The 25,816-nt window shown below is 42.6% G+C and overlaps 1 protein-coding gene and 1 long non-coding RNA gene across 2 annotated transcripts; one reads left to right on the top strand and one right to left on the bottom strand.

The window, feature by feature from the left end:
* Positions 1–3,455: 3,455 nt before the first annotated feature.
* Positions 3,456–24,951, bottom strand: LOC115394188 (uncharacterized). The gene is made up of 3 exons (XR_003932037.1): positions 24,683–24,951; positions 8,927–8,930; positions 3,456–3,467 (listed from the first exon to the last, which is right to left on the bottom strand). It is a non-coding gene; the product is annotated as an uncharacterized LOC115394188 (long non-coding RNA).
* Positions 3,729–19,646, top strand: LOC115394187 (integrin beta-1-like). The gene is made up of 15 exons (XM_030099404.1): positions 3,729–3,951; positions 5,819–5,910; positions 6,855–7,074; positions 7,641–7,811; positions 8,175–8,419; positions 8,864–9,019; positions 10,850–10,945; positions 12,280–12,369; positions 12,464–12,604; positions 12,758–12,963; positions 14,065–14,306; positions 14,375–14,597; positions 17,704–17,939; positions 19,273–19,439; positions 19,581–19,646. The coding sequence occupies exons 1-15, from the start codon at positions 3,888–3,890 to the stop codon at positions 19,644–19,646; spliced, it is 2,415 nt and encodes an 804-aa protein (XP_029955264.1). The 5' UTR covers positions 3,729–3,887.
* Positions 24,952–25,816: the final 865 nt, after the last annotated feature.

Here is a 25,816-nt window from a genome sequence, read left to right as displayed (position 1 = left end):
TGTGATATATGATGATTAGTCACATTCACCCATTATATACTCCCACCCACCTGATGATGGCTACATCATTTGGAGCAGCTTGGGGTTCAGTCTCTTGTCCAAGGATGTTTTGACACATGAAGAGGACGAAACGGGGACCGAACCACCACTGTGACTGGAAGACGATCTCCTCTACCAACTGAACCATAGATACTCCAGTGATGTATAATCGAGTGGTGACAAACCCACCAGAAACTCCAGTCCAGAACCTGAAAGGACCTTGTGTAGCATTCAACAGCCGATTGTGGTACATTCCCATAATGTAGTGCAAAAAAAAAAAAAAAAGAAAGAAAGAACACTTGTATACTAACAGCTTAAGAAATTGTGAGGCAAAGGAAGTGACAAGTTTATCCCGAACCCTGAGCCTGTTTGCATTCAGTCATGCAGTACCTGTTTGCACCACAGGGCGGTGTGTTGAGTCACTGCTTCAGGAATAACGAACACAACCAAACCTACACAGAGAGGCGTCTCTGCATTATTTACTGGCTGGACAGTAACTGCTCATTACGAAGAATACGCCAGACTCGAAATGACTCAACGCTGCCACCCAGTGTCGTCTGATGGAATTACTTCAATTTTACATAGTGCCCCTTTAAAGTTTCACAAACCATTTGCTTTCTCGGTAAGTGGACCTCAGAGACCGCCATAGGATGAGGTTCAAAGTTTCATGAATGCTGGTGAATGAACCTTGATTTGGATTTTTTTCTTTTCAGTTAATGAATCCTAATTTGCAGCTGAGATAACAGCTGCCGTTCGCAGTATGTCGAGTTACCGCTGAGGACCAACAGCCAACTCCATCCTGGCAAATTAATCATGTTTAGTGAGAATTGTGAATACGTATCTTGTTATTTGGAGTGCTCATGTATTATTCCTCCAGTGGAGAGCTGTTAATGGCTCCCAGTATTCTGTGACCTGACACCAGAGTCCCTTTGGGAAGAGCACAAAAGCGACTGGTGTATTTTGGAAGTCATGTGTCAGCAAGTCAAAAAAACCCGAGCGCTCCATTTAAGTAGGATGATAGTGGGCAAAGAAAATCTCCTTAAAACGCTCGAGCAAACACAGCATGCGCTTTTCTCTCTCTGCTTTGATGGCTGTTTTATATTTTGGCTTTGAAATGAGTCAGTAACTTTTTTTTCCTCCACCCTCCCGCACACAATCTTGCAGCCCTTTTGTGTTGTGAGGAAACTTCATAGATTTCCCGAATTGTTTGCGCTGCCGCCGACGATATTCTCTGTTATCAAACAATGTTTGAGTGAGGAAGAGGAAGGTTTGTTATGTATTTTTTATGCATTTTTTATTTCAAACTCTGTCAGAGGGCGAGAAAAAAATCTGACTGATAGACGTTTGAATTGAATTAAACCCAACAGAAGTCAGCAATAATGGAGCGTGGTCTTTCTCGCTTTTTTTTTTTTTTTTTCAACGACATTATCCTTTATCTTTTAAAAGGGAATAACAAACCAACTGTCGCCTTTGTGTATTGTCCTCCTCGTCTTTGCACTCTGCCTAATTCTATTGTCTTTTGCATTTCCTGTAGGTTTAGAGTAGGCCGTGAAAGCTGCTTGATCTCCAGGAAACTCCATACATATTTACTTCTGGTTGTTAATGGAGTATTAAGGATAATCCCGCTGTTATTTTCCACTGTGGTGCTTCGCGATCGTTGAGCCCTGGAATCCGTCTCCTGTGTGGGATAACGCTACAGTCCCACCAGTTTGTAATTAGACTCCACGTTTGTTTTAATGACTGTTCGCCTTCTGCAGTGGGCAGGAAAGGAGGAACAAAGTAACTAAATCTTTGTGCTTTAAGGGGAAGCAAATGTATTTAGTTGTGTTTTCAAGTGTCTGTTTACACAACAACAGCAGTCGGAGTCGCTGATCGTGAAACTGTTTCTTAAAATGAATGACTCCTCAGGTGGAACTTTTTGAAAAGTCACCGACTCTGTGGGAATGGGGAGGAAACACAGTTTTTCAAAAACTAGATCACATGCAGAGACAGATTTTAGTTTTTGCAAGATGATTTTAAGCGGCTCAAACTGACAAAAAAAGACGGCTTAAATGAGCTTCAGTGTTCACAGGAAATTGCTCTCTGTGTGCAGACGTCAGCGGTTTTATCACATAAAAACAGTGTTTTTAGAAATTCTACCACTTCAGAGTAAATAATCGATTTCAAAAAATGTTTGTGTGAACGTGAAACTATCCTGGAAAAAAAATCACAAAAACAATGGATTTTACCATGAGACTATATGTCATATAAATTCGGCCTTAGGATTGTATTTACTTTGAGGACGTCTGAGCACAAATATCTTTATTTACTAATCATTAAATTGTTGAAGACTCCTGGTAATGTGTTTTAACCTCTATGAAGATGATTCAAAGTGACAGTGAAGAGTGAGAAGGCACTTAAAATAAGTAATAACCCAATTTTAACAATGGAAGAATAAAGTAACAATACCTTTTCAAATCTAGGGATTACAATAAACAAAGTGCAGATGCATGTAAAATGTAAATAAGTACAGTGATAAAATGGACTTTGTAACTTCCCATTTCTGACTGAAGGTGTGGTAGTTTCAAATTTATAAGAGTAATATTTTTGGAATATAATATAACAATGCTGAGAATGTGTGTGTATATGACCATAAATAATGTTTAACTTTATTTTTGTGCTTTAGTAACTTGAACTATGTAAACTTCCAATGCATTTGGAAAACTGGTGAAAATGCAGCATTTATTCTGCACATGAGAGAGGAGATGGACAATAACAATAATGTTTGCATCCACAGTGACTCCCAGTCCATGTTCGAAAATCCATATTCCATACAAGCAACAGCACCCACGAGTGGGCCAATGTTATAAAACTACATAATTCTCAGTGTTTCTGCTGTTTCCGTGTAAACGAAGATCATTTTCAAAATGTTACTATGTGAATTAGAAACTTTTCTGAAACACAACTGCAAAAACGATGCATTTTCACTGAAGCAGGGAAGCCGTTGCGAGTACATTTTGTGCAGGATAAGGAAGTAATGAGAGTATCTGCACTGGAGAAGAAATGTTCAGTCCTCTGCTAGCGGATTTATAAAGGTCTTCTCTTCCGGAAAAATAAGCTCCCACCACCCTCTGTGTTATGAGCAAAAAAAAAAAAAAATGTCCACAAAACTAATTTGGCTTGTGTGCTGCGGGGTCAGTATCTTTCTGTATAGGCTTTAGTCTCATGCAGTGGTCAGCAGGGCCAAACAATTGAGAAAGCAGAGCTTAGCAAAGATTGCAGGCGATAGCGTCGGCGCTCTTAACGCCCGTCCGGTGCCATGCGAGGACAAGTATGACAGAAAGCGTCTTCTTTTTTCCGCTCTTCTTCGGCTTCTCTCAGCAGAAAGCCAAGGACTTATTCCCTTTATCTTTGGCCTTACTTGAAGAGATCATTTGCTGTTCAGGACCCTGAAACATAAGCTGGCAGATCCACTTGTGGCTGCTGTTAAAAAAAGAAGAGGATAACGGGGAGGGGGCGGCGGCGGCGGCGGAGTCCCTCAGCTCTTGTCTCGCACAGGATGTGTGGAGGAACCATCTGGTCCCTCCCTCGGAGGGAAGACTCCCTCTGTTCTCCCTCATGTTTGTCCACACACAGTTGAATTAGTCAAGGTGCGTAAGTGCTTTTTTTTCTTTTTCTTTTTTTTTTTCTTCCATTGTATAAACCAAACACCCAGTCGGTCAGATATGCAGTCTTTTGTGAGCCACTCAGCAGAGAGATTATTTTCCTTAAACAGCAATTACAACCCCACTCCACCTTAATGATTTGAAAGGGAAGAATGGTCCACATTTGAGGCGGTAAATTGCCTTCCCTTCCTTTATTTCGTCCAGATGAGCCCGCTATCCGCCGCCGTCCTGTTATTGTGCTGCAGATTCGACGCCACAGGAGCACAAGGTGGGTCAATACTTTTCTCATTGAGGATGCAATGAAGGTAAACTGTCTCATTACTCTTCCTGCTCAGAAATTCTCATTTAGATTGTAGCCTCCATCCCACCAGTTGTTTGCCACTCAAAATTTGCACTTGTCATCTCCTGGAGGCTGAGCAGCTCTGTTTTAAATGCAGCGTCGAGCTTCAGATGTGGCGGGACAGCAGGCGGACATATATTCACTTCTGGGGGACAAATCAGCAGACTCTTTAAATAATAATGAAAAAAAGAACCCAACTCTCTAAACATGCCATATAGATAAATTTGATAGGATCTCATTTGAATTAAATTGGTGTAAAATCAAATTAACATTTAATAGAAATGTAGATGTCTTCTCTGCCTTCGGAGGAGTGTTGGTGACGGCCATTTTAGGTTCTCACAATATTCTCATTCTTCACCATCACAGACGGTTAGTCTCCACTGGAATCCAACACTAATTCTTCAGGTTCCAGCCATCCCAAGTCACCTCTGGTGTGGCCCAGGGTTCTGTCCTGGAGCCACTGCTCATAATCGTTTACCCAGGGCCGGCTCTAGGCATAGGCGAACTAGGCGGCCGCCTAGGGCGCCACGTCCCGAGGGGGCGCCGCGGTCGTACAAGGGGCGCCACGACGCTCTGTGTTCCGTGTGCCCCGCTGTGCAGTGGTCCGACGCACCGCGCTCCTCGTCCTCGGCGCTGCCCGGCACTGATCGGTATTGTTCGGCATCGCTCCTCAGCGCGCACCCCCCCCCCGGCTCGAAAAACACGCTCCCAAGGGGCGCTCGTCTCGGGCTCGCCTAGGGCGCCTCTGAAGCCTGGGCCGGCCCTGCGTTTACCTCTTTTCACTCAGCATTGAGCAATATAAACAACATGAATACACTATGATGGTCCAAGCATTCTTTAATTTGGGCTTTTTTTTTTTTTGCTTTGATGAAAACCGTTTGAAATACATGGTTCCCTGTCAGGCTCATCAAAACCGGCTCTTAGCTTTACACGACAAAGTTTTCAGGTGGAATTCGTATTTGTAATTTTTTGAGCATTTTCCCCAAAAAAATGGAAAATATTTCAAGATCTTTTTTTAATTTTCAAAATACACTTAGAATTTGTTTCTCTCAGAAAACACCTAAAGCAATGTCTTTCACCATGGTTTTTTACTAACTCCAAATTCTCTGCATACGTCGAAGATATTTAAGACAGCTCGCTTTTATCGAGACTGAAGAAATTTACCACAACTTTAAAAAGATACATACATTTAACACACCTTGTAATTTTTAATTAACCATTAAACCCATGCCTCCACTTAACTTTCAAGCACTTTGAAAAATACATTGATTATCCCTCGAGGCCAAAGAGAGATCAGAAAACAGATTCAGATCTCATATCTGGATGCTAAACTTAAATCTACAAGTAAAACTCCAAGGTAGCAAAATTTGCACTTACTGCATATGAAATAGGTGAAATATATGCGAAGGCATTCGATGTGGCTACTTGTGCTCCAGACAGCCGGCTTTGGGATTCACATCACATCCCGACTTCAAATGGAATTTGGAAGGTTGCATTACTGATAAGAAAAGTCAAGTACAACGTCTACGTGTCTCAGAAACTGTGAGAACGGAGGTGCTAAGTGAGTGACAACAGAAATAAACACTGATGATGGATGGCTTTCTGTTTCATATGAAACACACACACAAAAAAAAAAACAAAAAACACGAGCAAATCTGATCTGAACTTCCGAAACGAATCCGAATACAGACCCGAACAAAGAAAACTCCGTCTGGAGTGATGCAGCGCGGCAGCAGCCGGAGAGCAGAGATTTTTATTTTTCTGAGCTTTCGGCTGGTTTCTGTTCTGCTTACAGTCCATTCAGATCACGGATGCCAAAGTCAGGGGGTCAGGAGCTGTGGAGAGTGTCTGGCAGCGGGGCCGCACTGTGCCTGGTGCACCGAGGAGGTGAGTGGCCCTGGAAGCACTCCGGGACTCTTGCCTTGAAAGGATTACCGCCATACTGCCGTGTGCGTTTTCCAGCTGCTAACAGAGCGGAAAACATATCGAGGGTTGTTACTCATCACTGCTCCTTCACTTACTAATTTGATTCCGTGAAATTCAAAGTATTAGACTTGAAACCAGAAGTTTGGATACTTTTGAAAGTTATTAGTTAGAATAAATGACAAAGTGTAAATATGAATAACCCAAGCAAAACAAAGACCCTGTTTGTATGTTTTCAAACTAGAGTTTAGTGAAACAGTAACTGAAAAAATAGCTTTGAATGACTGTATCATTGATTTATTTGCTCATTTCCTAAAAGTAGTGGAGTTACAGTCGAACTTAAGAGGAAATATGTATTAATTTGACAGTAAATGGTATAAAAAAGTAGAAAAAATATTTAAAACATAATTTTGATATTCTAAATAGCTGATATTGATAAGGATTAATAGAAAAAGGTAGTCATAAAGCAAGGTAAAGCAGCTTATATAACAACCAATCACTGCAAATTGAGGGTTTTTCTTTTTCAGTGACATTTCTTAACTATATGCATTAAAAATTATTAAAATTCTAAAGCCTTCAGTTGCTGGAAGAACACAAATGCAATGAAAGCAATTGTTAAAAGGGAGTATTATGTATGCGTCTGAATGCACTTGTCATTTTTAATTACCTTTATTTGCATACTGAACGGTGCAGCTGAGTGGTGACCAAACACAGAAGAAGAAAAAAAAAACACCCACTGTTTTTTATTATGTAACATTTACAGTCTTTATATCACAGTCATTAACTGCCTCACTCAAATTCCTTTATGCAAATTGTTGTTTTGCACCAAAATAACTCAGCGTTAGATTTGCCACATACACTGTTATGGTGTGTGTTGGTATAAAGGGAGCGTTAATGTGTGTGTGGAGGCTTTCCTCCAAGTAGGACAGCACACGTGGGAGCGGTGTGACACGGCCGCGGCGCTGCTGAGGAGGGGCTGTCCTTCCCATCGCCTGGAGGACCCCAGAGGCTCCGCCGTCCTCGTGAAGAACAGGAACGTCACCTTTCGCTCTGGGAGGCGGCGCGGGGGACGAGGCGGGCGCGTGACCCAGCTCCAGCCGCAGACGGTCCGGCTCCACCTCAGGCCAGGTGTGTGTGTGTGGAGGGGAATGTATGGAAACAGTATGATTTAAAACCTCCTGGCAGGTCAGGGGTAAACATGTCACTCATCCAGGATGTTCTTGAATCATTAAAGTGTCTGTTACTCAAGTTCTAAGTGACTTTAAGTTAATTCTGATACAGTGAATCGAAGTAACCTGAAGTAAACCCCAACAAAATAACACATTCCATAGATTTCAGCCTCTATTATTTTGTAACAAATCAGTATTATCCTTTATTTGGTTTATTTCCCATCCTGTTTATGTCTGATATTTGCCATCTTAATCCATGAAATGTTTTACTTTAGAGTGTTTGCCAGTCATTCGTTGGTTTTAGGGAGCCTCGTGTGGCTGGTTTCAGTAACCTGTGACTCTGAATTTCCTGCGTGCGTCTCGCTGTTGTCCCCGTGATGGACTTGCGCTCTGTCCGTGCTGCACTCCGTCTTCTGCCCTCGGCCTGCTGGGATCCTCTGCGGCTCCTCGCGACCTTAAGCTGAACGAAGTGACTAAAGGATAAGATGAATAGATATATGAAAGCGCCTCATTTCGTACTTGCAGGCGAGCCCCAGAGCTTCGAGGTGAGGTTCAGGCGCGTGGAGGACTACCCTGTGGACCTGTACTACTTGATGGATCTGTCCTTCTCCATGGAGGACGACCTGCCCAATGTCAAGAAGCTGGGGGCCGACCTCATGGAGGAGATGAGAAACGTCACCAGTGACTTCAGAATGGGTCTGTGCTCCTGAATCCCAACCTCTCCATCACCTGAAATGTAGGCCGGCGTTCATTTTTCTCCCAACTTTTTCATACCTGCGCGCTCCTTTTATGGAATACCCTGGTGTCACATTCAAACAGTCGCACACCTGGGAGCTGCCCGGTACAATCATAATCTTACTGTTGGCCACTGAGCTGCGCCACTGAAGCGATCAGGGATTAAGTGCTTTGCTCAAGGACAACTGTAGCTGTGGCGGGAAGCCAGGGCATTAGTTATTCACTTTCTCCCCCCTTCAGTCACATAATCACTTCTCAAAAGTTTATGCTGCTTCTCACTCCCCTCTATTCATCTCCTCCTCGACCAACAAAAAAAAAAAAAAGGCTTCGGCGCATTTGTGGACAAGACGGTGATGCCGTTCATCAGCGTGGCGAAGGACATGCTGGAGAATCCCTGCAAGAGGACGGAGCCGTGGCCCTGCTCGCCCCCCTTCACCTACCGGCACATCCTGAGCCTCACCGCCGACGGGGGCGTCTTCGCCCGGCTGGTCGGGGGGCAGCGGGTCTCCGGGAACCTGGACTGGCCCGAGGGCGGGATGGACGCCCTGATGCAGGCCGCCGTGTGCGAGGTAAGGCGAGGAAGCCCGGCGGGGGACGGGACTGGAACGTGGAGATTGTTTGCTTTTGTTTGTGTGGGTGTTCATGTGGAGGAAGTGGAAAGACTGCAGACAATAGATGAGAGGGCTATTTCTGAGGCTTCCTGCACCAGGCGGGTTTGGGGTGGTTTTCAGACTCACTCTGAGATTTTAAAGGAATACAAAAACACTGTTTTAGTGTTTTGGGAGTCTGCATGACAACGATGCATGAAGAGAACAAATTGCACCCACTAGTGGCCTGCTGTGCTAATTACATTGTTTTCATTGTACTTGAATAATTTTCTACTGACAAGTTTTAAAGTTTCAACACCAAAGGAGGCATAAAGTATCAAACATCCATATTCATGGATGGGTGATGTACAAAAGCAAAAAGAAATTTCCCCCAATGTTTTTTTTTTTTTTTTTGTCCAATTGCAGGAACAGATCGGCTGGAGAAACGTGACTCGTCTGCTGGTGTTCTCCACAGACGCCGGCTTCCACTTTGCTGGAGACGGAAAATTAGGCGGCGTTGTGCTTCCAAATGACGGACTGTGTCACTTACAAGGAAACGAGTACACCAGAGGAAACTCACAGGTTCGGAACTGTTGTTGCTGTTGCTTTTATTTTTCAGTTCCTGTTGAATCAGATGCTGAAGGAAGGGGGACACTCACTCTTACGCCTGCATCAAGATTCATCACCCAGATCTTAAGCTCCACACAGACCTGTTTCGTTCATTTGTTTTGTTTCGTGCTTCAGGGGAGAGGTGTGTGAAATGATTTTGTGCCAGTATAAGACCTCATTTTTGCTGCAGATAACTGGAAACAATTTTGCATATTTTTACAAACTCGCCCTGACAGCGTTGCTTTGAGGCTACTTTTATGGCAATCATTTTCAGGAGGAAGTTTTTACATTTTGCCTGGTGGTTCAGATTGGAGCCTCTTGCAGGCCGATTTATATTTGACCTCCGTGATTTGGCACATTGTTTACATTTAGTTCATCTAGCTACAACAGTTCAGTAAATGATAGATTTTCACGTGCCAAAAAATAATTTAGGAAAAGTATGCTTAATCGATTTGACAGTTAAAATTCAATTTATGAGTGATGGTACGAAAATTAATTTTGAAATTTTGAAATTAAATCAACTTCATAAAATCATGTAAAGCATCTCATGAAACCTCAGATTTCCAGTGAAACCGTATGTGCATAAACAGGAGCAGCGCTTCGCTTGAGCATTTTCAGCGGTTTTGAACACCGTTGTCATGGAAACGGAGGCTCAAAATGTAGCGAAAACTTTTCCGTTTTCACTTGAAATCGTTGTCGTGTGAGCAATTCTCAAAACTCCTACACACCCAGGCGGAACATGCAGTATCTTACATCTAAGAAAGGTTTCAGAGCTTGAAATAATTCAGTTTAGATCAATAAAGTTCATTTCTTGTGCGCACGGCCGTATGTCACATTGCTTCCATGCTCCTCCTCAGTGCATCGGACCATTGATTAATGCAGCTTTGTGATATAACATACTCATTTTCACCGGTAAACACTGACACAGATGCTGAGTGGAAACCAATCCATCCCAGCGTGTGTGTTTTGTGTTTGTGTGTGTGTGTGTGTGTGTGTGTGTGTTCACGGGCAGCTGTAGTCCCAGGGAGCATACAGTGTTTATCCTATGGAGCAGATTTTGCAGCGCGTGCTAAATTGATTCCCGTCTGCAATCCTGGCAGTGAAATAGAGGTCCGGGCTGCAGGAGACAGGAGTCAAAGACAGTGATTTAAAGGTCAGAATCAACAGCACAGTTCTCCTGGGTGGAGAAGACGCTGACAGGCACACCCTGATGGGAAACAGCTGGAGTGTTTGTGGAGTAATTCAAACCAAAGCTTTCATCTCGTAATCTCGCCCTGTTTGTGTATAGATGGTGAGTGTGCTGAGCAGTGGAGGGCTCTGGGGGAGTGTGTGTGTGTGTGTGTGTGTGTGTGTGTGTGTGTGTGTGTGTGTGTGTGTGTGTGTGTGTGTGTGTGTGTGTGTCTATGTCTATTTCCCTGCCTTTATCCTTCTGTGTTAAACATCCATACAGGTCTCGCATTAGGTTCATAAGAGCGTTCTGTGCCTTGGCCTCATTTCAGTCCAGGCAGCTGACAGGTGGAGTGAATATGGATGTATTATTAATCTATTTCTGTCTGGATAAATGATCTCCCCCAAGGCTGGGAATGGATGTGCGAGATGCGAGTGTCACTCCTCTCTGAATGGTACTTATTTATCTATTTGGAGGGAATGGAAAGACTGTCAGCGAGGATGAGTGAGATGAGCAATAGAGGGAGGCGAAGGGGGAGGACGGCAATAAAGAGAAGAGGGAGAGCACCCTTAACTGCTGATTACACACACATTTATATATTATAGAAAGGCTGTAATGCATTGCGCCTCTGTCAGGACTATCCTTCGGTGGGCCACATCGCAGAAACCCTGAGACGGAAGAACATCCAGACCATCTTCGCGGTCACTGAAGACGTCGCACACCTGTATGAGGTACGGGTTGATCGAGCTCCATTAGGGGTTTTTTAAAAATTCATTAATTGATATTTTCAGTCTACTTCCCATTTACTGATGGTAACTCTGGTAGTGAGAGGAGTAGATGAACATTGGCTCAACACGCAAATCAAAAGCAGCTATGATGCCAAATGTGGCATTACTGGAAATCAATTTTTAATTTAGATTTACCTTGAAATTGACCGACTTGTTTGAATTTTCTAAAGTTGTTGACTTTCTCAGATTGTCCAAAAAACACTTAAACTAAACAAAAACTTTATAGTTGTTGAAACATCTTAGATTAAGCTTCCGTTTTATTGTCTGGCCCACTGGGGGTTATAATGAGCTGGTTTTGGAGCCTGGATTTAACGGAGTTTGAACCTTCTGCACCGTAGCATTATGTCTTCAGTCCTGATCTTTAACGTATGAGGTTTTTCTGTTTAGACTGTTTTACTGTTAATACTGTCTTCCATTTTTTTCAGTAAGCACAACGCCATTTCTGTACACTAGGTGGTGTCTTTGACCAACAACAACTAAATTGTTTGCTTCTTAGGTTTTTAAGTTTCCTACTTGTATTTCTACTTTCTTCATTTTTTTTTTTTTTTTAACATACCATCAATGTGTTTTTATTAACACACACTAAAATATGTCAAAGGTACGTTTCAAAAATCAACTTGCCTTGAAAACAAAAGCTAAATAATTAACTTAATTGAACAGTTTTCTATTGACTTGCATTGACATGCACTGCATGTATTAAGTGAATGTTATAAAATTGTTAACGTTAATCAACTCTTGATTAATAACACCTGTCGCTACCAATGCTCCATTTGCCACCTTATTGTTTGGAAATCCTTCTATCTGTGGGAGTATATTCAGCTTTTTTTTTTTTTTTAAGGCCAAGTCAGTTATTTTCAGGTGATAAATTTCACAAAACAAATCACCACAATATGACTGATCAGTAGCATTCAGAAATTGTTTACGAAGCTTGTACTGGCGAGAGCCACTTTCTTTATTTAACAGACATGGTATATATATAAAAAAAGAAAAAGACAGATTTTTTTTTTTTTTTACTTAAACTGTTTTGAATGTCTGTCCAGGGTGTTAACAGCGGAGTTGTTTTTCACCCTGAGTTCAAAAACATGTATTTCCAGTAGACAAAATTCAAATGCCAGAGGGAGTAATTCTGGACCGAGCGTCTGAGCTTTAACATTAAATTCACTTCTCCACCGCTGTGGTGATAAAAGGTTGCTGGAAAGAGTGGCATATAAATCAGCTGGCAGACTGTCAAGTAACACATATTCATTTATGTTGAAGTAATTGTTGTTTCCCTTCAGGGCCTGAGGAGCATTTTCCCAAAATGTGCGGTTGGCACGCTCTCGAACAACTCCCACAACATCCTGCAGATAATTGTTGAAGCATATAACGTAAGTGAAGCCGAGACACCCCCCCCCACTCCCCCCCTACAAAGGTCATTAGCCTGCCTCATCTTTAACAGGTTAACTGCCTTTCTGACTGCAGGCGCTGACCTCTGAGGTCGTGATGGAGAACAGCAAGCTGCCGCCCGGCTATCACATCTCGTACGCCTCGCGCTGTGAGGACGGCGGGCCGGGACCCGGCGGGCGGGGGAGGAGGTGCTCCGGCATCTCGGTGGGCGACGAGGTGTGTAGCGGCGCCGCTGCGCGGGCTTAAATGCTGTAAACGCCGCTGTTAGTGCGTGGCCATTCATGGTAGAAACGGCGGTGATGCTAATTATGATTGCCTCGTTAGCGGAGCATTATGATCACGCTGAAGGAATGCCGTCCTCCCCTGCAGGTGAGCTTTAATGTAAGCATCACGGCGCCGCCGTGCGCGGCGGCTTCCCGGGGACCGCTCCGTGTCGTTATCAAGCCTCAGGGCTACAGTGAAGAGGTCGAGGTCCTGCTGAGCCCCATATGTGAGTGTTCCTGTCAAAAGGACATGATCCCACACAGTCCTTCGTGTAGCCATGGCAACGGCAGTCTGGAGTGCGGCGCATGCAGGTAGGTGAAGTTTCAATGGATCAGCCATAACATTACGACCAACTGATGCTGTGTGGGTTCCTTTTTAATACTTTTAATATAAAGTGACCATAACTGGACAATAACTCACTTTTTTGGTTGTTTTTTTGAATGGTTATATATCCAAATATAAGGGCACATACCATCTGTGACCACTAGATGCCACCGTGTGACAACAGAATGCTGCTAAAGTAGCAGGATTTAAGCGAGTAAAAAGGCTTAAGAAAAGGCTGAACAGCTGAATAGAAACTAAAAGTAATCAAATGTGCAGCAGAAAACAGAAAGGGCAGCAGAAAGAGTTCAGAGTGTGTGGGAAACTTGGGAGGAACTGAGAGAAAACAGAGAAACTGTTAGTGTGAAGTAGAAAACAAATTGTGGGCTGGAAAGACAACAACCTGAGCTGAGGGACAAATTCCCAGAATGTTCTGGAATAAAAAAGCTGCTGGACCAGGATTATCAGCAGGTAACTAAGTTCATTTCCTCCTCATGGTGCATTTATTTAATGATGTGACTCACGTGGAAATGCAGCATTTCTGTGGCTTCGTTTCAGAAAAGTTCCTCATTTTACACAACCTCAAGTTGACCTTTGATTTTTAACCCTGACCTTTCAGTAAAGAGATAAATTTAGTGTAACCACTGGCAGACTGCTATGGTGGAGCAGTGTGGGGCGTGAAAACAAAGAAAGCAAGCGTGCTTTATTGATCCCCTGCTGGAAAGTCTGTGTCTCAACATTTAACCCATACTATTCATAGTTAATCTTTATGAAGAGCAAACGGAGAGCACCAAGGTCAAGGGTCTCAGTTCAAGTTCAGTTAAGTTCATTATGCCTTTAGGTTGTTGATAACTATTTTCCTTTTCAAGAAGAAAGGGAAAATATCTCAAGGTTGGGTGTCCCAGTGGAATTCAAACCTCCCAACATCCAATCTCAAGTCCCCTACATCAATACTCCCGTCCCAAATCTAACAGGATAATCAGTTATTTGCTTTACCTGGTCTTAATGTTCTGGCTGATGAGTGTATCTTCAAATTTACCAGATGGAGAAAGCAAAGCAATTCAAATGAGGGTGCTGACTGTGTGTCACAGGTGCAAAGAAGGCCGAGTCGGGACATTTTGTGAGTGTGTTAAGGAGGAGGCCGACGAGGCGACGGACTCGCGTCTGTGTCGCCGTGACAACTCATCGGAAGTGTGCAGTGGGCACGGGGAGTGTGTCTGTGGGAGGTGCGTCTGTCAGAAAGGCGGTCAAAAGCCCCAGCGCCTGTACTACGGGCCGTTCTGCGAGTGCAGCGACCGGAGCTGCGGTCAGCACCGAGGACTGCAGTGTGCAGGTAGTGCAGGCTCAGGAACAACCGTGGCGGAGGCGAGCCGGCCCTCATCCTCAACTCCTCCGTCTCAGGGCACGGCCGGTGCGTGTGCGGGGAGTGTGTGTGTCTCCCGGCGTTCGGCGGCGCGGCGTGCGAGTGCCCTCTCGGCTCGGAGTCCTGTCTGTCTGCGGACGGGCAGATCTGCGGAGGCAGAGGCGAGTGTCGCTGCGGCGCCTGCATCTGCCGCGACGAGCGCTTCCAGGGCAGGACCTGTGAGCTCTGCCCTTCCTGCCCCGACGTCTGCGCCGCGCACAGGTACGGGGAATCACACAATCATTCCTTCTTCCCCATTCCATGAAACATGGCAGTGTCCAATCCAATCAGAAACATGACACTATCCATATTCCCTACATTTGTGCATAAACATATGGACTTTATGCTTCTTTACATTCGTCCGTGTTGCTTCATAAAAAGAGTCAGGCTACATTGAACATTAATAATTAACACAACAAGTGAAAACTCTGTTTTTGCATTTTTGTTTCAAAAAACAATATCCGTTTCCTTGGAAACAGCAGAATTGCTGAAAATGTTACTGGCACGCCAGGACACAAATAGGCACTGTTAATTGTTTATTTTGTTTTGACACCACAGACACATGAACACAATGAACAGTACGCTATGAATAATAATAATGGTGAGTACACAGACATGCATGTGCAGAAAAGTTGCGTCTTCTGTCATTTCTTCGAAGAAGGAGTTGGAGCATTTTCGAAAAGGGCGGGGCTGGTTTACGAGGCAAGCTTTCAGTGGGTCCGACACCCAAATCGCATGGAAAGTTTTCCTTTTTTACATGAAACGGTCCTGTAAGCAGGGCTGAAGTTATATAAGTAGTGGTTGGAATGCCAAGACTTCCAAAACCAAACTAGCTTAAAAATATACATTTTAAGTAGAATTTATAGTTTCTTAGAATATAATCCAGCCATGTTATTCTGTTTTTTTTTTTTTATGTCGATATGAAACTAGTTAATGATGATCAGTGCCATTAACAATGATTCAGCAATTGTATTTCCATATATAGCCGACATATTGTTCAAATAAAAGTGTTGTGTGTGAGATCGCATTATAACAAAAATACATATTGTCATCTATTTTTTCCCTTTTAGTCCACCTAACTAAAGCGTATGTGTAGTTTTTGCCATTTCCCATAAAACGGGACTCAAAAGGTGGATTTTTGGTGTATGTTTTAAATATATTATTATCGCAGGTCCTTTGGAAGACCGTCCCAGCGACTTGGAGCGTGCATGATTGCTAAAAGCAGCATTACCAAATGTTTTTGTTCTGCTCTGGGGAACAAATAAAAGCGCAGAAGCAGAGGATCTCATGGGCCTTCCGAGTTCATAAACTAAAAGCATTTCTGCGGCGCATCAAATGGAAATACTAAACAGCAACTTAAAGAAAGCCGGCGCTGTCCCGACTGACCCCTGCCCTCCTCTTTTCAACACGTTTAGGACTGCAGAACGAACAGGCAGTTTCACTCCTGCAGCCATTTGGCTTTTAAACAATGCAATGTGAGGATTTTTTCCTCTTTTTATTGTTTGTGTCTCTTTCTGTTTATTCATTGTGGTCGCTCTTTGTGCCTGCTGGCTGCGAATGAAGTTTCCCCACTGGGATAATAAAAACATCCTCGATCCTTTTTACAAAACATTCTCTCTGGCATCTGGAAAAAATGTGGATGAAGTAACCCTGGAAGACCCCTAAAAAATAGTACATATTGTAGTTTGCCTTCACTAAAGCACTATTGCAGTGCAGTTCATTGTTCTAATTGCTTGTGAGGGGTTCAAACATCAGGTCCATGGACCAAAATCAGTATATAAAATCCAAGGACAACTTTCCAAAGAGTTAAAATTACAAGAAAGTTTTGGAGAGAACAGTGGACACAGCATAGCATGACTCTGGGAGCGGTAAATCACGGCTACATCGGTAAAATATAGTTGCATCATCTCAAGGCGAAGCTGCCTGTATGAGCCTGAAGAGAAGCTCAAAAAATAGGAGTCATAAATAGACAATAGCATTTTCTTTTTTAACAATAGGTATCTGAAAAGACAGCAGAAAATTGCAATTATTTTTCTCTAAAATAATTAATAAATTTGCACAGCTTTCAGCAAATTTATTCAATTAATGTATTCATTTCATGCTTCATTGCTTTAAAAGAAAGGAAAATATTTCTAGTTCTTGCTATTTTATAGTTAATTTACTGTCGCTTTCCTGGTCCAGCTCAGTTGAGAACACATTTGAATGTGTGCGGCCCCTCAAGCTGCAAGAAAAAAACTCAAAATTTTCCTTAGTTGCAGGTTTGATCCCCCATCTCCTCCTCTGATCCATATATCTAAGTGTTTTTCAGAAAAACACATTGTAAACTGCTGTAAGACTGCTAAAACAGTCGGGTGGGGGGGTGGGGTCGGGGGGGGGGGGGGGGGGTAGATGTTGCAGTATATAAGTTAAGTATTTTAATAACATACCAGTCCTCCACAGTCCCAAATCCATTGAAGATACTCAGAATGCATTTGGAACAGGTGATGCTTTATATTTTACTTCATTAGTCACACAAGTGAAGAAAAAAGTTGAATTAACCACAAAGCAGATGTACAGTTTGTTATATTCTGAAACAATGAGTTCCTTTAAACTCTCTTTATTCACACGCCGTCTCCAGGTGTTTGGTGCCTGATTTCTCTTCAGCTTGGAACCAAATGTTACGCCACTTAAAATCAAGAGGTCATCAGGACGTCCCCTGAATCTTTAACACCCCCACTGGTCATAGGCAACACAGACAGTGTCTAAAGGACACTTAAAAGGAATACTGTGAAGATTTTGGACCCACGCCCTTTCTCCTATCATTTCCAAAGTGAGACAAGCTCATAAATACCTTTTTTGTGTCCGTTCGTCCAGTGGTTGGATCCCAGCTGTTAGCATCGTAGTTAGCTTAGCTCAATTGCTGGAGGTGATTAGGAGACAGAGCCGGACTGACGAAAGTGGACAAAATACTCCTTCCTACTTCACGTGCTAATACGCCATCCCCTGGACCACTGGAAGGAGTATGAGCACATGACTGGTGAACATATTTGCACTTTAACCAGCAACTCAGAAATATGCTACAAGGAGATCCTGTCGTTCTCACCTCTAGGAAATGTACAGATGGCCTTTAGTTAGATTAATGTGAAGTATGGAAGTCTGAGGCCACCAATCTCTTCTTTTTTCTTTTTCTTTTTTTTTTTTCATCACCTTGAGCTCGGCGCCCTGAATTCAGCTGCCAATTATTAGCACAAAGCAAGCAGAGCACTCCACTGTCCCCTTGTGCGATCACTGGCTCCCTTATTAAAGACCATTTCAGCCCTGATTGTAATGACGGCTCTCTCCCCCGCAGAGGATGCGTCTTGTGCAGAGCCTTCTCCCTGGGCTTGAGTCCAGAGGAGTGCGGGAGGAGGTGTGCCCACCTCAACCTCACCTTGGTCGGTCACCCCGGTGTCTTAGCGACGGCGGCCCCCTCTGCGGGTCTTCACAGGTGCATGGAAGTGGACACGGAGGGCTGCAGAGTGCACTTTGCCCTGAGCGCCGGAGAAAAGGAGCCCTCCGCCTGTGCTCATGTGGCTCTGGAGCGAGGTACGAACAACCGAGGCTCTGTTTTCTATCGGCAACATTATTCTGTCAGGTGCAGCTGTTCTCTGCGCTCTTCTTTCACGTCAAAACACATCTTGAGTCGACCAATCAGCCATAACATTATGGCAACTGACAGGTGGAGTCAACAGCACTGATTGCTGTGGATCCTTTGTGGTTTCTGTTAGTTGATTGGACACATCAGGCCGCAAGTGAACATTCTGTCCTAAACTGGATGACAGAAACAGGAAAAAAAAAAAAAGAAAAAAGGAGCAAACATGAGTATTTGAGCAAGTTTGACAGGAACCACACTGTGATAGATGGACAACTTGGCCAGAGCATTTCTGAAACTGCAGCTTTGGGAGGGTTTTCTTCAGTTTTTAGTGAGCAGAATCCATCAAAATCGGCTGAAGGAAGGAAAAGGGGTCAACTGGTGCAGACGAGGAGTAAAGGTTCGGTTTAACAAATGAGCTGCTGTAGCTTCGAGTTGCTAGAGAAGTTCATGCTGTCTCTGATTGAAAGCTCTCAAAATGCAAAATTCAAGATGCACATGGTGAGTCCTGTCCACCACCAAGACGCCAACAATGAGCACATGGCACTCAAAGCTAGACCACAGAGCAATGGAGGAAGATACATACACATGCAGTCCAGTTTCACCTTCAAGATTTTCATCATTGTGGCATGTGAGGATTTTTTTTTTCAATAAACCAAATTGCTTCAGAAAATGACTGCAATCTCATCATTAAGCCAATTTTAATGATGCCATTTGGTGCAAAATACAATCACAAGTCCAAAAAATGCCCATGGCTGTTGCATGTTCTTGGCTTTGAGGCTAGTTTGATAGCAGTGAGGTAGCTGGCTTTCATGACAGCATCACTGATTTCTCAGCCTAGGCCTCAGTGTCGTGTCTGCTGCTGTTAATTATATTTAATGAATAAAATCAATGTTTTCTTCAATGTGTCCGGGCCTTATGTTTGAAGCCAGAGCTCTAGTCCAACACTGATCATGCAAAAGCAGGAAAACCTGTCCAATATTAAACTGGTGGTCATAATGTTTTGGCTGATTTGTGTGTATTACAAGGTCTGAAGTCAACAAAGGTACTTATTTCTGAGATTAAACCCTTTCATTTGGCCTCTATTTATGCATCATGACAGGTGTGTAAAATGTAAGCTCTGCTTTGTGTGATAGGTTTTTTGTTTGCAGCCCACTTTCTGAATCTATTTTAGTTTCAAAAAGTTGTTTAATTCAACAATAACGAAACTGAACAAGCATGCTAATTCCCTCCACAATGCAAAACAATGTGCCTGATGCCGAGCCGCGGCTCCTTTTGTCTGTCAAGAATGCCCATCAGGTCCGAATGTGATGCTGATTACCGCGGTGCTGTCGGGCTCCGTTGTGGTGCTGGGTGTGGCTCTGCTGCTGCTATGGAAACTACTCACCAGCCTCCACGACCGCAGGGAGTTCGCCCGCTTCCAGAGCGAGCTGGAGCGGAGACGCTGGAACAGGGTGAGCCCTGAACAGACACGATGAGAAGAGTTTAGAACACAATGCATTTAATGCAGTGTTGAATTCCTGCATATTCGTTCACTTCATTCAGTTGTGGAGGAGTAATCGTGCAAGGTGACACTCGTTTCCTCTCCGTTCCAGAAAGACAACCCCATCTACAGAAGTGCCATCACCACTGTCGTGAACCCCAAATATAAAGAACACTGATGTCCCTGTTGTGATGCACAATGAAACGACATCCTCCGTCTGAGCCGTCGTCAGGCAGATGGCCCCGGCGTCTCCTGGCGGAGGAGAAAAACGGATGTTGATGCCTGACTTGCTCTCCTTTGATCTCAGTGTGAAACCCCGGGTCTGCTCGTCTCCAGCCCTTCCTTCCCCTCGCTGCATGCGCTGCACGCACGCAAATCCAAACACCACCACCAACACCACCAGCACCCAATGTAAGCTTCCCCCTACACAAGGTTAGCTGGCTGTGGGATACATGCAACATTAATGCCCTCGCAAATTAAAAATCCACAAAGGCTAATTACACATGGTTATTTTTATTTTTATTTTTTTGTGGGGAGGATCTCCCGTATATGCTGACAGTTTCCTCAGTTGTGTAACTTTGGTCTCAGAAGGGGGAGCGAGATAGTGAGGTGGGCATTCTGCATTATGCATTGTAATGCCTGTGGAAACGCAGGCTTTAACACGGGGCTCCACTGCCCTCTAGACGACAGTCGAAGGAACTGTCATCCAGGAGGAGATGATGAAGCAGACCTTACAATCCATTTACAGTTCACCTTAGTCATGGGAGATGCTATTTTTGAGACGAGCTTAAGTTTCATGCAGATATGCTGCATTGAATCTCTGCATAACTTCAGTTTGCAATCAACATTGTTAATTTAATCATGGAAATGCCAAGAAAGAGAGGAAATCTCAGACCTATTTTTTATCCTTCAAATGCCCACACATGGCTGCTAATGACCTTGCTTGGACAGTTGAGTAAAGCCATATTAATCAGAGCGGTTCCTCCTCCATTCCCACAGGGAGTGGGCAGGCGTGCAGGCAGCTCTGACAGCCAGTGGGTGGTGCCGGTGGTGGAGGTGGAGGCAGTCACGGTGCTGGTTAAGCCTCACAGTAAATTAGACCACATGCTTTTCGCTCACCACGCAGTAATTCTCTCTTTTGAGTGATTCAGTTTGGAAACAAAAAGAAAATAATAAATTTTTTTGTTGTAAATATCAGGACCTTTGAAGGCAGTCGTGTCCAGAGAGGGAGGAGGTTACATAATATAACTGTAACTGTGTGCGCGTATGCGAATGTCTGCAATCACACGTGTTGGTCATTTACTGAAGAAATAAAGTTTTTTTTATGTCACATGCAATAATGCTTCCATTTTGAGTTTTTCCACTTTTGTGATTATTATATTGCTATTAAAATTGTGCTATATTAATTATTTGTAGTAGCAGTATGACATTGATCAACACTATAATCAAAATAATCATTGTTATATGGATTTATATTGTTCTTATTGCAAACATCAATATTATTGGTATTACAATTAAGGTGATGGTGGCAATGATTTAGGAGCATTTTGACAGTTTATTTCTATTACTGATAAAAGAATTCTTATGTCATCATAAACAACCACTTGTGCCATGATTCGTGTCATCGGTTCAGAATTATTTTATTCTTATATATTTTTTTTTTCTTGTTTTCGCTTTATTACTGGATCAGTGATAATAAAATTCTATTGTGATTCTACTGAATTGAGACACAATATTGAGTCAAAGAAACAACTTTTCAAATTCAGTTTTCTGTTGTATAAAATGTATAATATTGTGTTATTTTAATTTTTATGAATACATGTCTATTGGTTGTGGTTGTTGTCACTGTCAACATCAGTAATTAAACATCTTTTGAATGTGTTATTTGTCATTCTTTTTTTCATATGTTTATTATACATCCTATTTGCATCAATAGAATATTTCTTCATTTGTTGCTTTGTTGTTCATTGTTATTGTTGTCCTCATTGGTTTTGTTGTTGTTGTCGTCCCCCGGTGGGCGGGGCCTCAGCTGGCCCAGTGAGCTCATCCTCACGGGCTCTCCACAGGTGATTGGTGGCTCTCGCGCTCCAATCAGCACGCGCCTGTAAAGTGGCTCTCGGTGGTCACTTTGGATCTTTTTTTTTTTTTTTTTAATTTTTTTATTTTTTAGTCGAAGTAACCTCAGCGAACTCCCCAAGTTTTACCCCCAGCGGCTGGTTATCGCCCTCTTAATCCGTCGCCTCCACCTGCAGACAAGGAGTTATCCGCACTTTTCACGAATGAAATGAGAAAAAGCTGGAATTCCTTTTTTTTTTTCTTTTTTCCTCTGAGGCGTCCTGGAAGGGAAGCTAACCAGCGTTAGCATCGCGGCTAGCATGACAGCCAGAACCATCACCGCCAGCCTCCCCCGGTGAGTTGTAACTCTCGGACGCGGGCAGGTTTTCTTCCCTGCCTCTTCTCGGAGGTGTTTTCCCCGGCTCGGCTCGGCGTTGGCTGCCCGGGCTGGCTGGTAAATGGCGCAGGGTCAGGGGAGCTGGGGCTAGCCGTGGAGCTAGCAGTCTGTCGGGCTAGCCTCGGTGTCGCTGTGCAAACACAGCTGGGTCTAATCCCTCCGGAATCGGAGAGAAATCCCTGTAAAATTCCCACAAAGAATCCGCTCGATGGTCGATTTCGGTTCAATCTGGTCTTCTGTGTTCGGTAATCCATCATGTGACTCCTTTTTTTTTCTCACTGCTTTATTTACCCTCTTCACTCTTCCTTATATGGACTCTCACTAATGTTCATGTAACTTAATTTATACTGCACAAGCAGCTCCATCTGCGATTAAAATCCCAGTTTTCTCATCTAAACAACATAATAATTAAGATCGCTCCTATTTGTCACATTTTCTCTCCTCTGAATTCCTGCATTTCTGTGAGTAATGCCCCTATAATGTGGTAATAAATGTTAATCACTTCAGGCTTGTAAATTACATTAACTCTGCATTCACTCCATTGTTTTCTTCTTTTAATGTTTTTTTATTAGCTTGTCTTTCTTGCCACACTCTGTTTCACAGGCCTCCATCATGGTGTACAGATGTGAGCCTATTGCTCCCAAATGGATGATGATGATTATCATGTCAGCCTCCGACATCTGGATCACTCACTCGGGCCCACAGGAGTCTTCGCCCGCTCTAACAGGTTATTTGCATTCCTTATTTGCATGCTATTTAGATATCAGAGTACTAATTACCCATGTCATGGCAGTGGGTGGAAAAGGAGGAGGCCAGGTTAGTTCTTCAATTCACGCAGGGGCTACAATCACAATGAATTCCTAGGCTATATGTCAACATCTCTTGTGGTCTGAGCGCCTGCATCAGTGATGAGAAACTTACAGCCCTATCTACTTGACGTTTTCAAGCTTAAACGCTGAACATCCGTTGCATTTTGGGTATCTTATTCACATGCACGAGTGGATAGACAACAACAACGGTGGCCTCCAGAGCATCGTGACTCCCAGTCCACGTTCTACTGAGATTTGGTGGCTTTATATTTGATATTCGTCCGTAATAGCAATCTAACTTGGTTGAGGGTTCAAGTATTTGCCATTGTTATTGTTTATCGTGTATTGTTCTCTGCACACAAGCGATTTCATGACAAGAACAACCCACCGCACCAACTTGTAGCCCAAAATGAAAACCACCTCATTTTCACTTGAAGTGTTATCCAAATGGATTTTTAACTATTATGAGGATTGTAGAACCTTCATCCTCACTATTAAAAATCCAGAATTGTATCCAAGCACATTCCAGTATTTAAGTGAATTGTGGCTAATTTAATTAAATTTAAACTGAAATGTAATCATCATGCATACATTTGATGACTTATATTTTGGAAAAAAACTGTTATGTTGTAATTTTGAGAAATAATAGCTGCTTGAGATGTGGATCAAATTGGTTGCCAGCTTCATGTGTGCAAGCTTAGTGGAGTTAAGTGAAAGTTTGTCGGTCTGACAAAGCTGAACAGCTGATCCCCTCATTTGTGATCCCATCGTTGCACCAGTGGCAAAAAGTCGTCTGCTTTATTGCGATGGAATAAGGCCACGCTCTTTACACACTTGGCTGATGATTTTATTTTTGGCCCCCTTAAATGGAAAACCCAAACTGCCTCCACATACACACCTTACTCCAGTTCGCACAGCTTGGACCTCTTGTTTGCACCTCCATTTGGATTCATTACATTACTTTACTGTCAGGCCAGAGGGACCAACAGGAGCTGGCCACAGACTGTCTGTTTATCATGATGTGTATGAGGCATTGTACGACTGTATGGTTTGTGCAGAGGATGTGTTTCCAGGTGTTTAAACCTCTGGTCCAAATGGAGAAAACTGTTGGAAGACTACTATGTTGAGGCGTAGCAGACAATACAAACAACCTACGACTTATTTGTGTGACATTTATTAGCTTTTCACCATGATAAATTTAAAAATATGAGCAACTGTATGTAGTTTATTTATTGTGGTTAACAGATGTTGTGCTTCGAGAAACATGAACTACATAAATACATCCATCATCGAAACAAAGCACCTTCAGCTGATTTGTTCAGGCGAGTTTTTTTCTTACTTTGTAGTTTCCCATGAAGGCACAGTTACATGGCAAACTTCAGTTTCTTTGGAAATGCTTTAATTCTTTAGTTGGTATTTAGCTCCAATGACCTGCGTCCAGTCTTCACACAGTCTCACATTCTTTGTTGCTGCATATTTAATGTCAATTGATTCTTTTGTAGTTGACAGTACATCTGCCCAGACTTTCACATATTTATCATTATGTCAACGTGTTTAATATTCATTTTGCAAAATCCCAGCTACACTGTAATAAATCCAGTTTCCATTCATGTTGTTGTAGACTAATTGAACCAATGAGGTGGAGCCCTTGATGGAACCCTATGCTTAAATTTGAGAGTCACAAAATGCTACTTTATAGATATACTTTTTTGTTTTACATCATGCACTGAAAATCCAAAGGCAAAGTCTTCTAAATGTCCAATATCAAAAATGTTATGCTCTTCACCACTCCTCAAGGTGCTTCTATCATTTTCACTGCTTTTTTTGGGGTACAAAACTAACAACTTTGTGAAAATGAACAGATGTCAGAACAATGAGGCAGAGAAACAATACCGCCATACATCAGACCTTCATTAAGAGATGCTGATTGTCTGATCTACATGTTGAACAAACTTCCACAGGTGAAGAGTGTAGGAACTAAAAGCTGCTTCACCTTGTTTCTAATGACTCTGGGAACACTGAGTAGCCTGAACCTCTTCCTGAGGACCACTGAGGTGTGGATGTTTCATATTCTGCTTATTTATCCCAGATTTACATCTGGGATAAATTCAGGCCCAAGGCCATTCAAAGCTTTATAGACAGGAAGTAAGATCCTACAATAATCTACCCTGCTGAAAATAAATGCATGAACAAGTTTCTCTGAATCTTATTGGGTTAATTAAATCTCCTTTTTTCTTCTTGCCATACTCATCAGACTGCAAAAAGCTGATTTGTTTGATTCCATAATTACACTAGACTACTGTTGATGTCTGATATAAAATCTCGAATATATATTCAATGGATTTCAATTCATTTCACGAACTTTATTGAATTGGATTTTACATTGAAGCTGGTGGAAACGCCAACTTTGACTGACTTTCAATCGTAGCAGCCTCAAAAAAAATTTAATTTCATCTGTTCTGCTCTAAATACTAAATCACACCCAAGAATTTAAGTTTTTGTATACACATTTGCTGTCAGTTTATTTATTACTCCTTAGTTCCAACAGTTGTAGGTAATTATTATTGCACCTTTGGCAAATACTGTACATTTGTGTAACATGCTCAAAACAAATTTATCCCAAATTTTCTTCCAAACATCTTTTTTTTAATTGGCTCCTTTTTGGTGAGTTGGATGATTAAAATTTAACAAATTTGAGCATGTCGGTTGTATTTTTTTCTTTTACATGTTTGAAGTAATAAAAAAAATCATTCACTTCTTTAATGGGAGATTTTACCAAAGTTTCAAAAGTGTTTATATATTTATATTTCTTTTATTGACCTGGAGATCTGTCAGACATTTCCTAGAACCTCGTTGTTTGGAGGGCCAGGCTTTCTGAGTGGATTTTGAATATTTAAAGCAAATTGTGAAACTTTGAGGAAAAAACAGATTTTCTTAAAGCAATACTTAAACATTTTGGCAAATATAACATGTCCACCAAAGTGTTTTGGGGTTGTTGGATTATGTATTTGATGAGTTTGACGAGGGGGAACAAAATTACCATCCACTTCCATTGTGTCCGTCCCGAAAACCTTCCCCGACTCGCCT

Source organism: Salarias fasciatus, chromosome 9 (genome assembly GCF_902148845.1).
Source record: "Salarias fasciatus chromosome 9, fSalaFa1.1, whole genome shotgun sequence".
Classification (NCBI taxonomy): Eukaryota; Metazoa; Chordata; class Actinopteri; order Blenniiformes; family Blenniidae; genus Salarias; species Salarias fasciatus.
The sequence above is the reverse complement of the archived record's forward strand: the minus strand, read 5'-3'. Positions and strand labels throughout refer to the sequence as shown.

Coding starts and splice junctions, on each gene's coding strand:
- LOC115394187 (XM_030099404.1), top strand. CDS start 3,888: ATGAGCCCGCTATCCGCCGCCGTCCTGTTATTGTGCTGCAGATTCGAC. Junction 3,952..5,818: donor CGACGCCACAGGAGCACAAG/GTGGGTCAATAC, acceptor TTCTGCTTACAG/TCCATTCAGATCACGGATGC. Junction 17,940..19,272: donor TCATGTGGCTCTGGAGCGAG/GTACGAACAACC, acceptor TTGTCTGTCAAG/AATGCCCATCAGGTCCGAAT.